The 23,946-nt window shown below is 36.8% G+C and overlaps 1 protein-coding gene across 6 annotated transcripts in view; it reads left to right on the top strand.

Moving 5' to 3' along the window:
* Positions 1-23,946, top strand: part of CSMD1 (CUB and Sushi multiple domains 1) — a 1,090,193-nt gene that overhangs the window by 329,258 nt on the left and 736,989 nt on the right. For all 6 annotated transcript variants that reach the window (XM_017814555.1, XM_017814556.1, XM_017814554.1 and 3 more), the window contains one exon: positions 16,229-16,341. In XM_017814555.1, the coding sequence (XP_017670044.1) occupies positions 16,229-16,341 (113 nt within the window). The remainder of the gene's footprint in view (positions 1-16,228; positions 16,342-23,946) is intronic.

The following is a 23,946-nucleotide window of genomic DNA, read 5'->3' as shown; positions in this document are numbered from 1 at the left end:
TAAAAACTTTTAATACTATCAAATATATGGAAATAAAAAGATCAAAGTGCTCTCATTTGCAGTATTGAATAACACTGTTCCATCAATAAATCAATAAAAGGTGGGGTTTGTGTTTGGGTAGCAGGTAACAATAAAACTGCAGATACAGATCTGTAGCAGAAAAGGCTGAAACAACTTCATTAGGTTACTTAGTCCACATACCTCTTTCATTCTGTGATCAAATACAGGTTTCTAAGGAAAAGAAGGTGAATAATGACAGATTGCAATCACTAGAGTATGCTAGTAAGGAAATGTAATAACACACCACCCTCCCACCCCTACTGCCTTTTCCCCAGCATTAAAATAAGTGACAGCTAACTGCAGAGAAAAAGAACAGAGAGTTTAGTGGGTCTTTTTCCCTTACTTTTTTTTTTTTATTTAAACATATTAAACCCCCCCATAAACTCAAGAAAAAAAATCAAATGAAAGGAGACTAAAAAGCATGATGAGAGAGAACAAATAGCTCTTCTTCCAGTTGTTATTTTCTTATTTTTTTTCCTATTTTTTAAGTGAGACTTCACTAAGTATCCCTGCCTTTCCTCTTTTGCTTTTTCTTTCTGTATTAATTTGCATTTGCAACTTCAGCTCTGATTTTTTTTTTTAGTTTTTGAAACAGGGACTCTGTATTCACATTGACAATGGACCTCTGAGTAAGCCTTACTTCTGTAAACCATGATGGTTTTTTTAACAGCAATGACAAGAAAGGCAGCATTCATAGGTGGTTTGTGTTCCATCTTCTCGATTGGCATTTGCTTTTTTATTCTATTTCACTGGCAGAGGGAATTGCCATTAATCTTACACAGTTTTCTTCCTTACCTTTAACACCCCCACCTCATCTCTCAGTCCAGGCAGCCTTTTTTAGTGCTGTCTATTTAAAAAAGATAACCTTTAGTCGTGGAAGTTAATCTGTCTAGGCTTCATTCATACAGGCATTAGAGAAACAGGCTGGTTTAGACAATCATTCAACACAGGAGTTGAATTCTGGAGACAGGTTTACTCCTTCATTTGCTATATGCAGCTTAATTGAATCTGGTACATAGAATGGAAATAAAAAAAAAAAATCAATCAGAAATGGATTCCTTTCATCTGGTTTTGTATTCAGTAGATTCTACTAATGTTTCCTATAATGTCTTTCCTGAGAACCACGATCAGATCAGTAAAATTCTCATAGTGTTAACTAAGGCTATCTTCTTTTCCCATAAAACATGACATTCCTTCCCACAGCTTCTTTCCTCCTCATCTCTTTTGAACAATCAGCATTCACTTGCATCTTATGTTTTGCATAGTTGCATAGATGGCTCCCCTAAAACTCATTATAACTTTGGTCTCAGTGGTTCTCTTGCATTTTTGTTCTGTCATCCATCTGAATATTAGTTACTGTTTCTGAGCTATTTCATACATCTCTTACTTGTTTCTCTACCACCCACTACTTGGAGAGGCAGGTAATCCCCATATTACCACCCTGTCAGGGGAAAATATAAGTGCCACTGTAGCCCACGGCACGCCTGTTCCATAGGCATGTGAAATCTTCTGCAAGGGTATGATCTTAAAACCTTTCTCTAGCCACGAAGGTCATCAGAGACCTGGGAAGCTATTTCAGCAAAGCCATCTTATTCCATTAAAATAACAATTTGAAGAAATCATTGCTTTCATGAGAAAAAGATAACGACTACAAACTGTTCAACATAAATATGAGCCAGTGACAATAAAAAGACACACAAAATAAAAATACATTCTAAGCAATGTGTTCAACTAAAACTCCTATTCAAATTAATGAGAAAAACTGACAATAAGAGTCAGGTTATGAATGGGTTAGGATGGAAAATATAAAATTAAAAGGTTTTCCTGCAATAGCAGTTTTTTGATCATTGACTTCCTCCATATTAAGGAACATTGTATCTGCCCACTCTGTCTCTTCTTGTTGGTACTTCTGTACAGCCTGTAGGGTGCCTGTAGAAACAGATAACAGAATGCTGCAGACCTCCTGAGTGTGCTGGTGGTGTCAAATACTATGTTAAAGGTAAACAGAACTAAAACTATTACCTGTGTTCAGATATTCACATGTGTCCAGATGATGCAGGATCTTGGATACCTGGACACAGATAAGGGCAGCTTCAGGCAGCTCTCACTAGACCATCTGTCTATAGTCTTAACAGACAATGAAGAGTACTGTCACTTTCCTGTAGAAATTGTATACATTTAATGGCAGAATTTGCCTAATGTATCTTGCTTTGGGTAACTACAAAATATCCATTGCTTGGGGCTAATGTATAAATATTAGGATAAAATTTTGGGAGAAAGTTTGCTGAAATTGAAAGTATGAACACAAAAAAAGGCTTTGCATACATCATTTCTTTGGAAGAAGCACTTAGAATGAGAACATTTTAAACTAACAGAATATGACTCACCTAAACACAGTTGTTAGGGCAAGTCATCCATAAGAAACAATTTGTTCCAAACTAAAAATGATATTACTATAGATAATCTCAATGATGATCGTAAGACCTGAAATGATATATTATACATGTAAGGATTAAAGGACAGAAGAACAAGATAAAATGTTCTGATAGGAGGAGATCAAGCATCAAATTATGCATCCTAGGACCTCTACCGAGGTGACTTAAAATATAAGCACAGAAAATGATCAGAAAGATAGATGAAATATCTCTCAATTAAGACATATTTGCAACTTGATTCTGGAATGCGATATTTCAGGCTGAAGCTACAAAATTTGTTCACCATGAAATTTAACAGGAGATTGTTCTGCTTAATTACTTCTGAATTTGTTAAAGATCTACTGATTAGAGGGCACATTGATAAGATTGAACCATAGAGAGGACATTTTGAGAGTAATCATTAAAATCTGTATGCACACTAGCAACTCCAGGTGGATCACAATAGGAATTCAGTACAATAAACTATAGCATATACTGCAACAGAATATGTATGAGGGAGGGATATTCTGAAAATGATAAGTTGACATTTTGACACAATGATTTTTTCTCTAAAAGTTAAGACAAAAATTCTGATTATAAAAGTCATTGCACTCTGAGATTCATTAACTGATATACCAAAGGAATACAATGGCAAATGTTAGTGTGGCAAAATAAAGATATAATAAATGTGATAGTTAAATATTGTTAGCATGGGTAAAAAAGTAAGCAAAGACACAAAATTAAGAGCTTCAGTATATACTAACAACAAATGCCAGATTTTATAAGTACATACTAAGCCTTCTTAAGGATTATGGATTTTTGTCATGGTATGTGATACTTATTATAGGATAAGAAAGAAGCTGCAGCACTGCTTTTCCCTCCAGTCCTACCTGTCTTCACTGTAAATGGATCCACTTGTGAAAATCCATGTCTCTGTGTCTTGATTGCCTATGTCAGATATTCTTGTACATGCAGTGCTTTTCTTTTACAACCTCCTCATGCTCTACATAGGAATAATGTTTAAATTTAAGCACTGAACTACACAGATGACTTATCTTCCAGAAGATATTGAATACCCCAAAATTTGTACAAAGGAGATGACAAGTGACATAATGAAGAAATATATGAGTATGTGATGCTTAATACAATAAGTGTAGAGTTAGCCCGAAGCAGTCACATAATTCTCAAACATTTCCAGAATTGATCATTATTTCATATTAGTAGCAGCAGCCACTTTTTTTAAGTGCCACTTGAAACCATCAAAACTAGTTATCTTCAAAAGACTTTTTTAAAAGTTAAATTTAGATAAAATGAACTTTATGACTCACTGAAATACCCACTAGATTTCTTTCTTATAAAGGACAAACAAGCCAAGCAGCAATTTTGACAGGAGGTATTCAAGTAATAAATGATACATACTGTACTAAACTTTGAGTATGATGGGTAGAAATAATAGACAGACTTCAAAGGTTTGCATAGAAAAGAAGAATGTCATAGCTCTTGGGAGTAAAAACATATGAGCAGAAAGTTAATATAGTGAGCTTTGTGCAGATAGTCTAAAATTGTTAAAGCCTGGGCCCTTTAAAATAGACTTGTAAGAACAATTAACTTCAGGGGAAAAAAAAAAAGCAAAGTCATAATGAGGTGACAGTGAAGGAAAATCCTTTCTTCAGTTCCTAAACAGGATAGAGTATTTTATCAAGAGAAAAGTATTATAGGGATATATTTATACTATGTATAACATAGTATAACACTGAGAAGATTTTTTAAGCTGAACAGGTACATAGTTTGGAAATACACAGAAGACAAAGGAAAGGTGTCACTTGATTGGTCCAAAAACAAAGGTTATTCTTCCTTAAGCACAGAGTTTTTTGTCTTACAGCTCTAACAAACACTTCCAGTCAAATTCCAAACAAACTGGAGATCCCCAAAGTTTCAATTGCCAAAATGGATTACTCAAAATAAGACAGTTCCACATTATTTGAACTTACTTATGATTTGACATACTTAAAAAAAATCCATCCTATTCCCCTAACTCTGTATCTGTCTACAATTTGTAATGTACTTGAATTCATAGAATCATAGAATTATAGAATAGTTTGGGTTGGAGGGACCTTTAAAGGTCATCTAATCCAATCCCCCCTGCAATGAGCAGGAACATCTTCAACTCAGTCAGGTTTCTCAGAGCCTCAGTGTTTCCGGGGATGGGGCATCACCTCCCTAGGCAACCTGTTACAGTGTTTCAACATACTCAGAATAAAAATTTCTTCCTTATATCTATTCTAAATCTATCCTCTTTTAGTTTAAAATCATTTACCCCTTGCAACAGGCCTTACTAGAAAGTATGTCCACAGCTTTCTAATAAACCCCTTTCAAGTCCTGAAAGGCCACAGTAAGGTGTCCCCAGAGCCTTTTCTTCTGCAGAATGAACAACTCCAACTTTCTCAGCCTTTCCTCAAAGGACAGGTGTTCCCTCCCTGTGAATTCAAAAGAAATATTTGTTTGTAATTTTATCTTTACTTTACAAATGGGAATCTAAGATATGGAAAAGTTAAGGCGTCTAACTTCTATTATTTTGGAGCCGATTAATTTACTGAGAACATAAATTTAAGTAAATGAAATCAAGCTCAAAACTTGAAAAACTATATAAAAGCCAGCTTCAAAGTTTGGCTTGTGAAAACAGAGATATAAAAAAATGTGGTTTTTTTTTAAACTTTGGTTGTTTTTAACTTTGTATTACTTTTTCTTTCCTTTTTTTTTTTTAAATCTGATCAGCAACATGTGGAAAAATTTCTTGTAAGAAAAGTTGAACAATAATTAGTGGAAAATGCTAGAAAATAATATTTAATTTAATATTTTAATTAGATGTACAATTTTATTTAATTAATCCAAGAGGGTATATCTCTCAATAACATATGAAGAACGGTCAGATCACAGTTCCCTGAAAGAAATTAGTTCAGTCATTATTATGTTAGTATGTATTTTGAACTGAGCAATAAAAAAAGCTAGACTGTCTAACCTGTGCAAAACAGATAATGGAAACTTGCAAAGCCATGTTAGTGTTCAAAATTTTGCTGTGTGTCATAGACCATATTTGCAGCTTCCCACATTTAAAGAATAAAGTTCTGGACATAAATATTTAGTCTTCTTTACAGAAGGAGCATTGAACCCTATGTAAACTGTTTGTTAAATACACTCATATTTGGACAATAACTTATTTTTTTAGATACCTCTCTGTTGCTGCAAAGGACAAACATGTTGTTTGTACCAAAATCAGGTCTGTTCAAATGTTTGGTAGCATATCTTCTTTTGCCTCGAGGCCTTTGCTTAAAGTGGTACCACCAAAAAGGTTAGAGTAAATTTTTTTTTAAGCTGTTATCCAACTGGTAAAAATATTAAAAGAAAGTTTCAGAAATTGATAGATTTCCCCCCTTCAGGCAATTTTTTGTGTGTTGCAGTGCTTCTAAGCCACTTGTTATCATTCCATTTACACTGACTTAGTTTCACTGGTTTTTGTGGAAGTGTCTTGATACTGTAATACAAAGTGAGCCTATAAAAGCTAGAGAGGTGGAAATGTGGGTGATTTTTCAGTTATTAGTGGCTGGCCTGCGAAGAGAAAAAGCGTCCTCTTCACAGACTTTTTCCCTCTCTAAATTCCATTAAGTAGAGCATAAAATACTATTTGTTTTTCTTTGACAGGGTTTTAAGGGTTTGGGAGTTTCAGTTTGTGGTTTATTTGGGGTCTTTTTGCCCCCCAATGAAGAGTTCTGCACATTTTTCATTCCCAAACAACTTAGAAGTGGGAGCACAAATATCATCTACAGCACTATGGATGATGTATAATGGATTCGTAAAACAAAGTTTCAAATAAAATTCATCCTCATTTATTTTGAAGTTGAAACAACTGTTTGTTATTGTAATTTTGTTCCTAACCTGATGTGGATCTCTCTCTAAAGCCTTCTGACGTAGAAAATGCAAGCTAGCTTCACAACTGAAGTTATGTAAAATAATAGATCACTATATACACTGTGTGGGTTAATGAGACAGACCTACCAAAAAGATGACTGAACTTGATGTGACATCCATACATGAGAGTAACAGACATAAGTCATACAATGAAGCTTAAAATAACTAATGCAAATGTTTTCTAAGATTATATCTTAAACTGTTTGACAAGACATGGTTGACAAAATCACTGAGAGATCTTTGTTTTCCTGACTCAATTTCTGATTATAGTCTGTTCATAGAATAATTAACCTGGAATATATGATCTTACATAATGTTTCATCTGCTTTTTCTTAAGCACAAAAAGTCATTAGCTTTATAGTATGTGAAATAACTTACTCCTTTTAAAGGTAAAACACAGGTTTTACCCCTCTGGCAATAATGATTTCTGGTATCACTTTGGGGGTTTGGCACTCTTTACAGCACTGCTTTATTTTTGTCCAGTTTTATCGAACAGTAGCTGACGTTTTCTTTCTATGCCATTTAGTTCAGAGGCACATGAAACCATTGCTGTAACTGCATTTTGTGTACAATGGGTAGAAATAGCAAGAAAAAATGTGGTGTTATAAGTTCTACCAGGAAAAGAAGGCACTTCTGCACAGTCATAGCACAGTGCTGTGGCCTACTGGTTCAGTAGTCACGAGTCTCAGTGACTGCCAGACATGGACTGGCTGTTTTCCTCTGCTGGAGCCTGGGACTGTGGGGAAGTGCTGCAATTTCCCATTAGGCAAGTGCTCTTCTTCTCAGCATGAATAACAACCCAACAAGGCCCATCCACTGGCACCCAGTGCTCTGGGAATTGCTCTGTCTCCCATCTGCCACGTGGTCCCACCATTCTGGAGCTGCCAGAGCCTGCTGGCTGCCCACTCTTTGCCAGCAGCTGCACCCCCTGGAAGGCCTTTGCCCACCTCCCCGTCCTGGAACCTGCCACGTCTATGGTCCCACTCACAGCTGTGCACTGGTTTGGTGTTGGCCAACTCGTTTCATATTTTCCTGATCTCTTGTGGGCTCACAGTAACTGTGGTCACAGGATAGTGCTTTGCAAAATCGGGGCTTCCTGCACCAGATGTGAACCTTGCTGCTGTGGCTGTTCAGTGGCAACTAGAGAAACCAGCTGCTTTTCTGAAGGCCAAATACATCAAAAGCATTTAGCTTGCAGCTTCTTCTTCGTGACTGAACTTGAAGAGTTTTGGTCATAAGGAACCTTTTATTGCTTTCATCCTTCCCCTACTAGGAAAATATTAATTTTATAATTCCTGCAATTAATTCTTAGGTAAGCTAACGTCACCGGAGACACCAGGAAATTTTTACATGACCATACCATGGAAAAAATGTACATGTATTTATCTATATGAAAGGCTTGAATTAAAAAAGTTTATTTCTTGCCTATTCAGAACCGATTATAGATTTGAGATAATAAATCCTAAATTGCAGAAGAAAGAACAGCCAGGTAAGAGAGGAGCCTTCTTTCATAGTGAGTGAGTACTAGTGTGCCTCTAATGAGGTATGCACACTTGGACAGCCTCTAGTTAGTAGGAGGGAAGAGCACCATCAGTTATTAACCAACTGATGGACCAGGGGGCAGCTGAGAGGGTTGGAGGAGCTTCCTGGTGTGTAGGTGGGGACAGGTGGTGTAAGAGCCTTTATGGTCAGCTCATGGGAGGGCTCCAGTTAGTTTCCTGGTGGGGGGGAGGGGGGCACAGACAGAACAGGGGTAGAAATGCTGGGGTATTGCTGTGGGTCTATAACCTGAGAGAACATGAGATTGAGGAGTCAGGACCTGGAGAGTAGCACTGAAGAAGCCTTGGCATTTCTGGAGTAAGAAATATAAGAGCTAAGGGCCTTTTTTCATTACTTTGTTTTATTTTTCTTAGGAAAGAAGGCTGAGTAACACTTGTGAGGAGGTGCTGTTGTGTGTTTTGGGGCGACCCTGAATGTTCATACAGATTGAGAAATGAGATGCTGGAAAGCAGTACCACTGAAAGGGACCTGGGGGCTCTTGTTGATGGCAAGCTGAATATGAGTCAGCAGTGCCCTGGCAGCCAGGAGTGCCAACTGTGTCCTGGAAGGTACTGAGGCAACCTCACCTTGAGTACTGTGTGTGGTTTTGGGCACTGCAATATAAGAAAGATATTAAGCTATAAGAGAGTGTCCAAAGAAGGGCAACAAAGACAGTGAAGGGCCTGGAATGGAAGCTGTATGAGGAGTGGCTGAGGTCACTTCGTCTGTACAGCCTGGAGAAGAGGCGACTGAGGGGAGACCTTATAAGACTCTACAAATTCCTCATGAGGGGAAGAGGAGGGGCAGCCACTGATCTCTTCACTCTTGTGACCAGTGACAATATCCAAGAGAAAGGCCTGAAGTTGTGTCAGGGTAGGTTTAGGTTGGATATTAGAAAGAGGTTTTTCATCCAGAGGGTGATAGGGCACTGGAACAGGCTTCCCAGAGAAATCGTCACAGACCAAGCCTAAGAGAGTTCAAGAAGCATTTGGATGGTACTCTCAGGCACATGACGTGACTCTTGGGGATGGTTCTGTGCAGAGCTAAGGGTTGGACTTGATGATCCTTGTGGGTCCCTTCCAACTTGGCATATTCTGTGATTCTTTATGATGGAGAGGTAGGGAAGCAAAGGGTAGCTCTTGTGTGGAGGACTGGGAGTGCTCTTGAACTGGGGCTCTGTCTGTTGTAGTGTTTCTTGTGCATTTTTTCTAAAGGAACAGTATTATCTCAAACTTGAGAAAATCCACCAAATTAGAGCCTCTGAATGAAAAACTTTACCTTGAACAATTTATTCTGTATGTCTTCCCTTTTTCTGTGACTTAAAGAAAAAAGTTGACTGCAGGGGTGGTGGGATTAAATATAAACTATGTATATATATATCCCTTTGTAGAAAATCAGTTTTAAATTATGGGTATTGTACTAATCTTATAGTATTTTCTTATTCCTTTATGTATGAGATAGTATCTCAGTCAGGTTTTAAATCTTCACTTCCTTTAAGCAACAGAATGGGTGTAAATTATTAAGATAAAAACTTCGATGGTTCCATGTATGGCGGGTAAAAGCCTGGTTTGCCGGAATGGATGTGCTGGTCTCCTGGCTTTATCTACGATGAGGTGTCTTAACCTGTGGGTAACTCTTCTCATTGCTGACAAGTGACTTCATAAAAGGTCATGTTGTGGATATGTGTCCTCTAATCATGTTTGCTCTCATAGCACTGCTGCTGTTTTCTGCTGAATAACTGGAGTTACCACCTTCTTGTAAATTACTGCTGTAGCTCCTCTTCTATCTAGATACTCAGGTAGTTTAAACTGATTCTAATTGCTAATTGCTAAGATAACATATTAATGATTTGACTTTTTAATGCATAAATTGATGTGCACTTCAACAGATGATGCTTTTGAAGTGCTCTCTGTTTGTATCATCAAGGCTGTACTGGGTGCAGGTGCCAGGGCTCCAGCAACAGCGGAGGCTGCAGGGGTGCTCTGTGAGGAGAGGCTGGGGCTGCCCTTTGCTGGACACAGGCAGCTCCAACCCACCTACTGCAGGGCGTGGCTGAGTCCACAGCCAAGGTGGGGACACTTCAGGGAAATACATGTAAGAAAGAAGAGAAAACACCACAGAGAGAAAGAGGGAACAAAAAATGAGAGAAACAGCTGTGAGACCTTCCAGGTGAGAGAAGAAGGGGGAGGAGGCGCTGTAGGCACTGGAGCAGAGATTCCCCTGCAGCTCATGGAAGAGGCTGCAATGGAGCAGGTGGAGGATGTTTCCTGAAGAAACCACAGCCAGTGGAAAGCCCACGCTGGAGCAGGGTAAAAGTGCAAAGAGGCAGGAGATGTAGAGCACCTATGGATGGACCCCAGCCCCCGTTCCCCTGCACTGTCTAAGGGGAGAGGTGGACAAGGTGAGAATGGAGGAATGAAGTTGAGCCTGGGTAGAAAGGCAAGTAGGGGAAGGGTTTTGATTAATTTGTCTTTGTTTCTCAGTGTCCAAACAGATTTTAATTGGTAATAAAGTAATTTTCCCCGGGACAAGTCTGCTTGGCCCCTGACAATAATTAGTAAGTGATCTCCCTGTCTTTATCCTGACCCAGGAGCATTTCCATGCTGTTTCCTCCCCCCATCCAGTTGAAGAAGGCCAGAGAGACAGACTAGACAGAGGTCTGGTTGATGTCCAAGGTCAACCTACCAAAAAGGCAATAATAGATAAATTAATAAAATCAAGAATAAATCCATAGAGTCATATCTTGATTACTTTTTCTTCAGATGCCTAATAGCCTATACGTATCACTCACTGCTGGTGATATCAGGGGCCTGAAATACAGAAGGGGTTTACTTGCTTTTTACTGACAGTTTGATTTTAGAATAATTTCCCACTAAGGCCAGTGTGAAATACTACATTTTGAACAGTTTTGGTGAGTTGTACTTAGTATTCAGCTTCTGTGATGTAGTGAGGTATTTCCAGAAAACGACAATAGATAGCCTAAAGCTTTAGTCCTACAGGGTACCTTTTGGCTTGCCTTGCTTTCTGATCTGCAACTGAGGAGGTATCACCTGCAACTAACTTTGTGTTTTCCTATGTTAATGTGATTTTGATACAGAAAAAGCTTATGGATTTCCTCTACATTAAATGACAATTTTAAGAACAGTATATGAATCCTGAGAAGATATGACATGGATGGCAGACTGCTCTTTGATGTTTCCTGTAGCAGATAATGACCTATATCCCTTCATGGTAAAATGGCAGAAAGGTTAGATTTTTTCCTTATGCAGATTTTGAGAGAGGGAAAAAAAAACATCTCAGATTTTTGTAATTTACACATGGCTTGCCCAAAATTGCTTGTAGGATAATTCATTGAAACTTAGCCTTATAATTTATCTCATTATTAATAACATTGATCCTTTTGGCTAATAGTTTTTGCAAGAGACAACTGATAGCTAATTTTAGGTAAGAATGTTTTGTGTTAGCCAAAAAGACTCTAGTTACTTCTGAGAATGTTAGTGTGTGTATACATCAGACACAACTGTAAACATGTTTAACAGATCCGATTATCCTTCTAATTTTAATAATGTGTCTTTGTAGATTTCATGGGCTTGATTTAAAAAAAAAAAAAACACAACTTAATGGATTCAGGGTCCTCCTTCCCTCTACATTTTTGAGAGTTTTTTAGCTCGTAAACATGTTTAACAGATCCGATTATCCTTCTAATTTTAATAATGTGTCTTTGTAGATTTCATGGGCTTGATTTAAAAAAAAAAAAAAAAATCAGACCTCATGGATTCAGGGTCCTCCTTCCCTCTACATTTTTGAGAGTTTTTTAGCCCTTAAATTTCAGAAGAAAATTCATTAAAGCTTGAAAAATTGTTGTGCCATGTGGTAATCTGAACACATCACTGTACTACAGGCAGCTGCAGAAATAAATAAATAAACGAGTTAATATAATGGTGAAAATGTTTCTATTTTTCCTTTTCAACTGCCCATTTGTTTTTGGCAATTGTGAAATCAGTACATACTCTTGTTAAAGGGTCTGATCATATGATGCTCTTTGTGCTGGATAGCTGTTTCTGATGGAACTGCTTTGGAAACCTTAATTTGACCACTTTGATCATGAATGCAGTGCAAAATGTTTATTAAAAAAAATAAAATCTAGTGACTCTGGGAACAAGAATTTTCTCATTGTAAGGGAGAGGAGCAAAGCTTCCTGTGTCAAGGTTGTCTTCAAAAGCCCTACAAAGATAAGATTGTAGGCCTATCAGATTTTTTGTGAGTAATTAGGACTTGGTAAATATTCATAACTACACCTACATTCACTAAAGGTACAATCCCTAATAAACTTATGCAAAACTTATTCCTAGGTTGATCTGATTGTATTTCTCTGTTTCTTTGGAAACTGCAGAGTATTCTTGCTTTTCTTATGGCAGCTGCTTGTGATGGGGACTGTGCCCATGCCATCCTTATTGGCCATGGATTTATTGAATAACTTGGTTTAGGAGGGTTATTTAATCTTACTACCTGCTGGCATTGGAGCCAAATCTGAAGATAGATCTTGCTGTTCAGGGTATTATTGAGTTTCTACTGTCACTAAGGATGAAGATGCCAGGTCTGCTCTGGGCACCAGTTCGAATATATCACCACCATCATGGTAGTGAGTTTTTTTAATACAAAGGTGTGTTTCTTATATTTCACCTTATCTGTTGCTTCCCATCCTCTCTGCACTTAGAAAAAGCTAGAATTTTTTTATGTGTCACTCCAATCGGTAGCTGAAGGCAACAGTAATCTCTACCCTTTAAAGGTAACTTGCCATCTTTTAAGGACTCAAGAAATCTATTCCTTCAGCCTCTTATGCATCATTTGCAACAGACTCCTAACAATATTTCCAACCCCCTACAGCTCTTGTCACACTGTTTAGTACTCAGAAGGCTGACAATGTGCTCTCACAAGCAGAGAGTGGAGAAATTCTCAGTGGAGCTAGATGGATCTATTACTATGCTATTGAAAAAAAACCTTGTGTATTTATAGACCTTATCAGTAGAAATGGCTGATCTGTGAAATTACAATGGAGAATGAAATATGCGGTGATTCGGTTTTGTTTTTTTCCCCTCAAATAGAGTATAAACTCAGTACTAATGTACCACTGTGTTTTCTATTACAAGTTCTGTTTCTTCTGTACAGACAAGCCAAATATATTCCATCTGTGCTTTAAAAGTATTTTAGTGTGTGCGTTTTGTGCAGATTAATGCTGCTGAAAGTTAAGGAAGCAGCAATATTTTAAGCTTAAAGTATCACCATATGTTCTGTATGAAGAAGTGCAAGTTTATCAAATGACAATTTTATTAGCGCAGGGACTTGAAATGATTCTGCTTTTTAGCACACACACTGGTCTGTCTAAACAGTTCCCTTTCTGGTTGCAGTAAAGGCCTGCACATTAATTACCAAGATGCATTTTCACGGTAAAGCAGCACGTGAAGGTGCATGATTTTTCTGTATGATGAAGTAAGTGTACAAAACACATTATGATTCATGAGCTATAACTGCTTAGCAAAAACATGTGTTTGGGGGAGTGTGTGTATGTGTTGAAAATGACTTAGTAGGTTTAGCAGTGTTTTAATTCTGGAAATGTCTGTAGGATAACATGATAGATTTTCATCTGCTGTCTAGGTTTTGTTTGCACTCAATTTTATGGCACTGAATCTCACTGAATTTATCAGAATACTATAAAAAGATGCTTTCAGAAATATTTCAGGCAACAAGGCTACTGTAGAGGCACCTAGGTAGTCTGATGAATGACTGAAATACGGATTTTTTCTATTCAAGACTTTTCCATAAGCTTTTTTTGTATTACTGCAGTATAAAGACCTTGATAAAATACACTTCAGGTTGATACACTTGAAATTTCCCCACATACTTGTCTTTTCTTATGTCTGCAAAACCTTTAAGTTCACTGAGTTAAGATATAAAAGAATATATTTGTCTTCCTTTAATGTGAATTGCAGTGTCAGCCTAAAGAATGATCTTGTAGTATTTCAAGGAGGATGCTATAGAAACTATTTTACTTGGTAGCCTAAGAATCCGTATTGTAGGAGTGATACCTATTATTACAAAATCAAAGCAGGTTTTTCTAGAAGTCATAACAAGAACTCAGGATGTCCAGTCACTGTTCAGATAAGTTCATTTATACGAACCAAATCTAAACCAAGTGGAGAAAACACTGATCAGGAATGAGGTAGCTAAAGCTTTGTAGTTCTGATATAACTATTTTTGTCTTTTTATTGTGGGGTCTTTTTTAGGTCTCTTATGTAATATGAAGTGTTGAAGCTAGCTGCTTCTGTCTTTCTGTGTCTCAAGCTGATTTTCTTTCCTTCCCCTACAATGCATGCTAGTTTCCTGTATTTTAGCAAGAAATGTTAGATCCTGGAAATACTGTAATGCTATAAAAAAAAATAAATCTCAAAACATCCACCCCTTAAAACAAGAACTCTTTGAATCTCTTCTCAAGGAAGAGACATGTAAGTAAGATCAGAAAATGCATACCCTAAATTAATAATGAACTGTCTTACAGTACACTCCAGATGTAGGGCAGAAGTGATAACTACTCTATGTTATTAAATGGAACAAGAGGCACATTTCCCTAAAAATTGCAATGTCTAGTGAAGGTGAGAGAACATACAAGTGTCTGAACATAGGATGTGGCAAGCCTTATAGTAGTTCTGCAGTTTGAAGACTGAGGGGAAAATCAACCTGGTTATTTCTGGAATTGGAGGAAATGAGGTGGAAAAGAATAGTATTAGGCTGACAGGCACACAGAAGGTAAAAAGATTAGAGCAAACAGCTAATTATCACGTGGGAGACAAGGTTGTTTAAAAAGAAAGGAAGAAATTGCAGAAAGCTTTTTGCTGACTTATGTTGCCTCGACTGTATGGCTTCATCTGTATTTAAAGCTCTCCTCACTTTGATCTCTGACTCATCTATTTGTTTGCCAAAGCTCAAAATTGGAAGGAGGTGGGGAACCACCTGACTGGTGTCATTTAAGCATGGAGTTCCTCTAATGTGTTTTTTATATATGAAAGTGGTCTCAAATAAACCTAATTTTGCAAAGAAGGTCTAGTTCAGTGACACTGCTGTACTTGTATGTTGTTTACAGTTATTTCTTTCCTATAGTTCCAGATGCCAACTAGTGATCTATAGCTACATCATACAATAAATTTCAAGGGCAAGATTTTTTTTTAAAGGCATGGATTGTGTTTTCCATCCAAATTAAGAAAAAAAAAATCAAAGCATTTTTGGTGGGGTTTTTGTGTTTATTTATTTGGGGAGTTTTGTGATCTGTTTCAGTGTCCAAGAAGCTCTTTCAGGCTGAAATTTGAGCAAAAGCTGATTTTCTGGGGGGGTTGTCCTATACATACTCAACAACATACTCCTATTGCAAAATACAGAAATTACCTAGTGATGTAAACTACCAGTATAGTTTTGTGTTTCTGACATAGTAATGGTGTCTTGCATCTTACTCATGAGAAATTAATTATTTAAAAAACCTCAACATCTCAGTAGTATCAGCCAGGGCTAACAGACTGTGTTTAGTGATGTTTCAGTAAAGGATCTAAACTCTTTGCTTCAATCCATTTTATCCTCAAAATTTATTAAAATATGGGGAAATTGTATAATCAATACTGCAGTTATATCTTATGCAAAATTCTGTTTTGTGTATAAAAGTAAGATTGCTAATAAGATGGGAAATATAAGGTAGTTTTTCTGAAGCTCTTAAATGGAAGTGTGATGGGTTTATTTGTTTGTTCATTTTCCAGTCAGTTAATGTTTATCACATTGAATGTATAAGCTCAATGGTTTTTCTAAAGCAGCACCTGGAGGATAGACAGGATAGTCTAAGCTGTGTCAAATTGTACAAGATATCTTTGTGAGTCAAGGTCTGGGTATCTACTTCTGTGTGTCCTAAATTTACCTGTCTTCATCATAAAATTAATCCTAATAATTTTTTTTTCTCCAATAGGTACAAACAGATCTTTCTTTCAGTGTTCTCTGTTGGAGAGTGTATAGATGTGTTAACATAGGAGTGTTAAAAAGCTCAAGGACATGTTTGAAATTTTGCAGTGAATGTTTAGAGGTGCATCAGAGTAAAGAGTGAAATGCATTAGCAGTTCAAATGTAGAAACATGATGTTTATCATAATGCTTATTGTACTTACTGATTGCTTTATTTTTAAAAGTTATAGTAATTTGTGCCTTGTTATTGCACAGGTTATCTGGATTTCAGCTTCCATCATCTATTGTGAGCACAGGATCTATCCTCACCCTCTGTTTCACCACAGATTTTGCTGTCAGTGCTCAAGGCTTCAAAGCTATCTATGAAGGTAAGAACACTTTTCCTACCAGGTCTTTATTCTACTCAATACACGTTGTTCATGTTGAAGTGAGATGTTTCAATTTTGTTTGGGATTTCAATAATCAGTGGATATTGTATTACTTTGGGGTGGGTTTTTTTTCACAACACACTTAAATTTTACAATATCAGTGCCATAGTCTTGATTTTTAAATTTTATTTACTAAGATACTTCAATTTCTGCTGTAAGTCCTAATTAAATTTGTCAGGCTTCCAAAGCTGGATTCAGAGATGACTACATTTAAATAGTTCTCTTATTATTTCCCAAATTATTTCTTTTGACAACTTCTTTAGGCAATGCCTAACTTAAGGGGTATAATGATAAAAATGAGAAAAGAAATAGATGCTAACTGGTCTTGAAAATTAACCACTAATCTTCTTGTGAAAAATTAGAAGACAACAACAAAAATATAAGTATATATAAACAAAATTTAAAAAATCAGTTGAATCTTACTTTGTAGAAGGTGTTAGACTGCAGTGATGACTCAGTTCTTGGTAAGAATCAGGCCAAGCATTTCATGTGTTCTTGTGTCTACTGAGAACTAAGCTCATTAAACTGGGCTGATGCTTTTTGTACAGCTTGAAGTATTAAGAAATGGTTTTAAGAGATCTGCAACCTTTGGCAAAGTCAACGGATATAGTTATTAAGTCAGTTGCTTGTTGGATAATGAGGGTCTTCAGAATATTACTGCAGGATTTCTTTCAAACTGAGTATGTCGTGGTGTTTTGAATTTTTGTGTCTTTGGGTTTTTTTAGTAGTCTTTTTTTATTCACAGAAAATGCAGGGCTTTGAGTACTAGAAGTTGCAGAAGGCTCAGTTTCAGATTACTTCCAAAATACCAAGTCTTTTTGTTTATGGTTTCATAGATATAATCCTAGGTTGAAAGTGTTTATTCTGAAAAAGTTGCCTACAATAATTTAAGTGCCTGAAATACTTTTATTTATGCAGTTGATGTGGAACTGAATCTATAAGGTAGTATGGTTTGATTGTAGCTATTTTTTAGGAATACCATTTACAAGTTTGTAAATCTATTACATTGGTCACCACTCTAAGGAAAGTCACAGTAACTTAGAGACCACAGGTTGCTTCAAATGCTTGGTGCATTTTTGATCATGTTTCTCCTGGAGCTCCTCACAGACCCTTGAAACTTTATCTCCCTTTTTGACAGTGCTGAAGTCCACTCCATATTGATGCATATCTTTCTTTCATATCTGATTAATGTTTTGAAATTATAGCATTTTTTAAAGTATCTTTGGAATTTAATATCCATATTGAGGTGGTTACCCAAGTGTGAAAGACAGAGGCATAGGAGGTGTCATGACTAACAAACTTTTTTGTTTTGAGCTTTTTCTGTTGGGTATCAGTACTTCACAGTATGTCTCTCTGCGGTAGCTATTTCTCCCTTCCTCTGTCCCCCAGAGTTCCTGGGCGACACCTGGTAAATCAGCTTATCAGTCTTTTTTTTAACTTAAATAAGGGCTATGCAGAAAGATAGAAAATTTCATTTTAATAGTCTTTATAAGCTTTATTAGGTAAGTTGAAAAAGAACATCAGAAATCATGAACACACCAGGAACTGGTTTTGTTCCCTCAGTAGGAAGTTGCTTTCTATGTACCTGTATCGTTCTCTTCTAGCAGATGCATGCAGCAACATATTTCATCCTTTTATGCATTCTGAGCAGCTTGTTTTTCATATTGAAAAAGACAGAGAAAAAGGCTAAAGGACGTCTCTTGACTGTCAGCTTAGGAACACATGCACAGAGCCACAGGCTGTAATATAATGACACTTCCTGCTGGCCTACTTTCTTGTAAAAACCCCAGCAGGAAGAGCTGTAATTAACATTGACAGAGAGCACCACTCCCTGGTTAAACAACACTGCCCCCTCTCAGATTTAGGGCTGTAAACCTGGCATTTTCAATGAACTTTAAATCGACTTCAAAATATGACATCCAGCTCTCGAAAAAGTGGTGAAAGTCACTCAAGTGACAATGTCTCAGTGCACAGATGGGCAGTGTGGACTGAGGGTTCAGGAAGAAATTGCAGCAGTGAGGGGTTAGGCTTTTTTTGTGAAGACTTGGCTTGATTTCTGCTGTAATAGCCAGTTGAGTTGCCCCATAGTTCAAGAACTCCTGAAACTGTTCCCTAAACCACCTGTTTTAAATAGTGACACCTTCTGGCCCCTGTGTCATACGTGATTTTGTGAATAGGTAGGTGTTCAGTTCCTCTAGGACAGAGTGATATACAGACCAGTCAGTATATGTCTTTATAATCACTCTGCCAGCTACCCATCCCTAAACTAGTGTAAAAGTATCTCCTTATCCCTGGTTTTTACTAGCTATTTCATTCTTAAGTGGATTGCTGTTCAGTTGAAAGCAAGAGCACTGAAGTACTACTGACTGTTGTCAGCTGAGAGTTTGGGACTCTGTGGGGTCATAATGCAGAGCATGAGAAATGCGGTTTCAAATATCTCAATTGGAGAGAAGTTTTATTTACATGTCAGCTGGTAAGGACAGTACGCTCAAAAAATAAAATCTGGGGGTCTTTAATGGTCCCTGCAGGAGTGAATTGTGACAGAATTTTTTGTATAGAAGCAGAAAAATCCATCACATTCAGAAGTTAAAGAATTCTAACAGACTGAGAGCAGGAAAGAAAAAATAAATGTTTGCATCATTATGTAAAGGTGTGAAAAAAAACATTCTGTAATTGTACTAATTGTCTATGGTAGCAAATGAAGTAAGTCTGAAAAATTCAAATAATGGGACTTATGAAGGGAACTAATTTATATATACTTTTCATATTCTGAGGGGCTGTAAAAGCAGTTGTTTAAGATTTTTTTTTTAAAATTCTTGTGACAGACCACTTTTTCTTCTGAATAGGAAAATGTCATCTAATTAGAATTCTTCCATTCCATAAAATGGAAAAAATTAAATTGATTAGTGTCTTTAAAGTTATTTTTTCTATAGAAAGTTGTTTTTTTTTAAATGTGATCATGTGGGGTAAAAGCTGGCATTTCAACAATGACTCCTATCTCTCAAAAGACTTAATGCTGGGTTAGATTCTGTGCAGTGCTGAGCCTGTGCTTTTCAGAGCAAAGGGGAGGCTGTTGTGAGGTTTCACCCATTTTGTCTCCAGGGTGCTCTCTTCAGCTCTCTGGTGAAAGGGGGTAGGGTACTGAACTAGAGAAGAAGGCGTGTGAACCACGTGAATGCCAACTGAACGGCCTCTGAAGTTACACCCATAGGTGGTATCCCTAGCAGAGAGAACATCCCTTTCCCTGGGCTGAGATTCTGATCTATGCATTTTGTAGAGTATATTCTTCATTTATGACCTCGCTTCCTGTGCACCAATGACATAATTGGATCCTTTCTGTTCTTGCAATATAGCAATAAGTTTAGAGCGGAGCAAATAAAACCTCATTGTGGTGCTGTAAACCCTTGAAGATTGTTCGTGCTTATGTGATTTAGCCTGCTGTAACCTATATACCATGTGAATGTTAACATTAACTAAATCAGATCTTTGTGGCAGTAGACCAGAGAGTTTTAACAAGACACTGATGTAGTTGTGCAGTTACTGATTTCTTGGGCTGAAATGCGAGTTTCTTTACTCTGTCATTACCTCACCAGATTTATATGTCCATTTCTGAGATCCTCTAGTTTTTTTAACTGATAACACTTTCATCTTTCTCGGTGCTTATATCAGCACTCTAAATTCTAGAACTGATGGGAGCTTGAATTAATAATTTCTGGGAAAAAAATGCTATGGAATTTTCAAACATATGGCTATATGAGTGAAAACAACTATGAAATTCAGTAGTAAGTTCAGTTCATAGCATTTGTCAACTTAATCTGCTAAATGATTTATTGACCATTACCATCACTGGGTATATAAATATAATTTTCAAGCAATGGAATTAGTGACTTAGGGGATAGAATATCTTTCTGTATTTTTTATAATTGCAGTGCTTTATATCATTGTAAATATGTTTAGCCTTTGCAGGGCCCCCACGTGGAGAATAACAAACTACTTGGGCTTGTACGATTTTGCTTGATTCCCTGTTAAAATCAGTTTAATTCTTGTTTTCTATAATGAGGTTAACAAAACATTTTTTAAAAAGATACTTTGAGGACTACATAAAGAATTTAAAAAATCAACATTGCTTTATCATTGTAGAAGTTTTCTTTGGAAAGTCAGAAGTATTTCTCCCGTGCAGAACACTTGCATATATTTGGCAAGAGACAAATACTTCTTAAATGACACCAGTATCTGAACTGCTATGCGTGTGTATAATTAATTTGAGTAATGCATGTTAGAAGTATTATATGATCTTTCTTCTATCAAAGTAGCGTGGCCTGCCATTCAGGGAATCATGAAAAAAATAGTGAATGTAGAAAACTCAATTCATGGTACATTCCTGAATATCAATGTAAAATGAAACATCATGGGCATCAGCTTACATTTTGATATACTGTCTGCTACTAAATATTAAACTGCCCTCTAAAGTTAACAATCCTTGATTCATTTTAAGCTATCTCGTTTTTTGGGGAGTGTAGTTTTTATGTGTGTGGATGTTTTGGTTTTTTTTTTTTTTCTAATCATATTTTGTATTATAGAATTGCTAGAAGATGTTTAAATAGCAAGCCAGATGTACTGGACTTGATGTTAGTACCCTTCCTTGACCTCTGTTCTACAGCAGCAGGTTTTCTTTGCCAAAGGAAGAGTTCTTGAACATCCCTCTATCCTCTGCCCTCCAGCCACACTTCCTTTTTTCTTTTGTTCTTTGATTTCTCAAAGCTTTCCACTCACATCCAGCATTAACATTTATACTGTCAGTCACCTCATCCTGCCTGATGCTTCTTCCCTGAAGCTTCTTTTTAAATCCCTTTCAGCATCAACAGCAGAAAGTATTGATACACTTCCACAGTGTAGTCTTTGAAGAAATTTTCTTTTTTCCCCCTCCTGCTGCTGTTGTTCTTCCTGAGTATCTGTTATTTGGTGTGATTTCATTTTTTTATATTGTTTTATGGTTCAATACTTTCAGCTATTTAAAACAAACAAAAATTTGGAACATTTACTCAACAAACTTGAAAACATTAATCTCTTGTATAATACTATGAAACTTGAAAACATTAATCTCTTGTATAATACTATGAGTTTGCCATGGTAATTTTCCTGAGACTGTGATTTTTCCAGTCAGCATGGATCCAGTCAAGATAACAGACCTCTGGACTCAAGCTAATGTTTCTTGGTTTGTGTTTTTTTTCCCCTCCCTGAAGTACCAAAGTACCTTACCTGCACTCTTTTAAGAGTAAAAATTTGTTTGTGCTGGATCAGCACTTGAACACTGCTTCCTACATGTTGTTCATGAGTCTAGTTAATGGCTGTGTAGTTCTACCAACAAACTGCCATACTACGGTGAGAGTAGTTACTCTCTGGGAATGGGTGTGTGCAAAACAAACTGAATAATCTGAGGCAAATATTTCAAGTTTGCAGTAGGAAGCTAAATTGGCAAGGAAATGTTGACTTTATGCAACTTGTATGCATAATGATCCCCTACTATTAAGTGTGAGATGAGTAGTCTACTGAATCTTCAGCCAGTTAATCTCTATGGTTTAGTCATAGGTGCTCTTTTATCTATTAGATAGTATTTAATTTTCATAGAATCACAGAATGGTTTGAATTGGAAGCAGCCTTAAGGGCTATCCAGCTCCAAATGCCCCCACTGCTATGGGCAGGGAACCTTCCACCAGAAGATGCAATCACTGGAACAGTTTTGATTGGAAAAACTTTGATTGTTCCAATGATCTGGAACTGTGAATATGACTTGTGAACATTAGTGGATTAGTATATTCAGCTCTGAAAAGGTCCAAAAGATTATAAAGAATATCTGATGATGGAATTGAAAACTATGCATTTTGTGCTATATTCTGTTGCATGGGTTTTAGGAAGGATTCAGTTTATTGCTCACGAACCTGTAACTATTCTCTGTTTTGCTGTGATTTTTGGAGAAAGAAGCAGTGCAAATTTTATTAGTTTCATCCTTTTAAACTGGTAAGAAAACTTAACTAACATTAACGTAGGGAGTGCTGGTATTCTGGTGCATTGACAGCTTCGTCTGTTAATAGACTAATATACTTCTTTTTCTATTTTTAGTACAATACTTCTTGCTTGGCATTTGTCGTGAATGTGTGTTTTAAGGTTGCTTAAAAAATAATTGGCAAAGGTATCAGGAAAAAACAGATTTAATATAAAAGCAACAGCAGGACAAAGTTCATTGGCAGGGTTCACTCTACTACTTACTTGTACTACTTGAGAGTTTGCTATCTCTGAGAGGCATCCCAGCTCAGAGGGAGATGCTGGTTGCAGTCCACTGCAGTCTAGGAGAGTTCAGGGGGTCTCATTCTGGACCACTGTTTATAGGGCTGCAAGAGTGGGCTTTAGTCCTAATAATCTTTCATCCTGGCTGCACTTTGGTTTGGCAACTTTGTTTGAAAATTTGAGAAAAAAAATATTATTCCACTTTGGTGTTTACTTAGGAAAAAAAGTTTCCAAGGCTGTTCGTTAAGAAGTGAGGAGCTTGTTAGGCAACACTAATTCCTAGGAACAGACAGTGTTTCCGACAAGCTCAAAAGGAGCTTAGCCCAGGTGCAGGTAAGGCTGAGGCCTAATGAGTATTTCTCAGACCCTAGTGTGGCCAGGGGGAGGGGTGGGATGCACCATCACGCTATTTTGGTTGTCTGTTCTTTTCAAGCTGAGATGTTTGTTAAACCTTTTAGCAATGTTATGTGTAGCAATGAAGTAAACCAAAAGCTTTATAGAGTGGAAGCACAGACTGAAATGGGACCTTTTAAGGCTGAAATTTGTAGTTGTACCTCTTTGGAATGGCAGTAATTGTTTCCTGACAAAGGTATAAATTTCCTTTGTCAACTGCAGTCCTTAAAAAGAAAAAAAACAACTTTTCCTTTCTTTAGCAAATTTTCTTTAAAAAAACATTTTTTTTGAATGATACAATCTAAATGACTGTTAATGATGCTATACAGGAAAGAAATCACAATGCAGTTGAAAAAAACCCATGATATTTCATGTGTCAGAACATGCTATAAAGAGTAGCAAAGTCTCAGGGCAGAAGAGGTCTGGCAGTGCTGTGAGATTATTCTGTAAATGTCTGATAGCTAATCTAGAATATCAGTGATGTACACATCAAAAACATTTAACAATAACAGCTAAAAAAACCTATTTTTAATCCTACATGTGTTCAGAAAATTTATGACAAACGTAATGGTGGTTTTGTGGTGATAGATAGGTAAAGTAATCTGCTTTTGCTCTGAAGTGTATGAATGAATCTTCATCAGTTAAAAAAGAAGCGAAATTCCTTTTGTTTAAATGCTGTATTTCAGCAATATTCAAAGGACCAGGAGTCAGAAATCAGGAAAGCTTTTTTCTTAAACTATCCAAAGGCAAAAATTTCCTAATTAGACTTTTCATAATTAGAAATTCTTTCCTAGGGAAAAAAGGCATTGTACTGAAAGTTGTGATGGAATACCTCTTACTTGAATTGTCAGAAAAGTAAAATTAAAT

Source organism: Lepidothrix coronata, unplaced genomic scaffold, assembly GCF_001604755.1.
Source record: "Lepidothrix coronata isolate B3197 unplaced genomic scaffold, Lepidothrix_coronata-1.0 Scaffold45, whole genome shotgun sequence".
Classification (NCBI taxonomy): Eukaryota; Metazoa; Chordata; class Aves; order Passeriformes; family Pipridae; genus Lepidothrix; species Lepidothrix coronata.
This window is presented reverse-complemented; position numbering and strand designations above follow the sequence as displayed.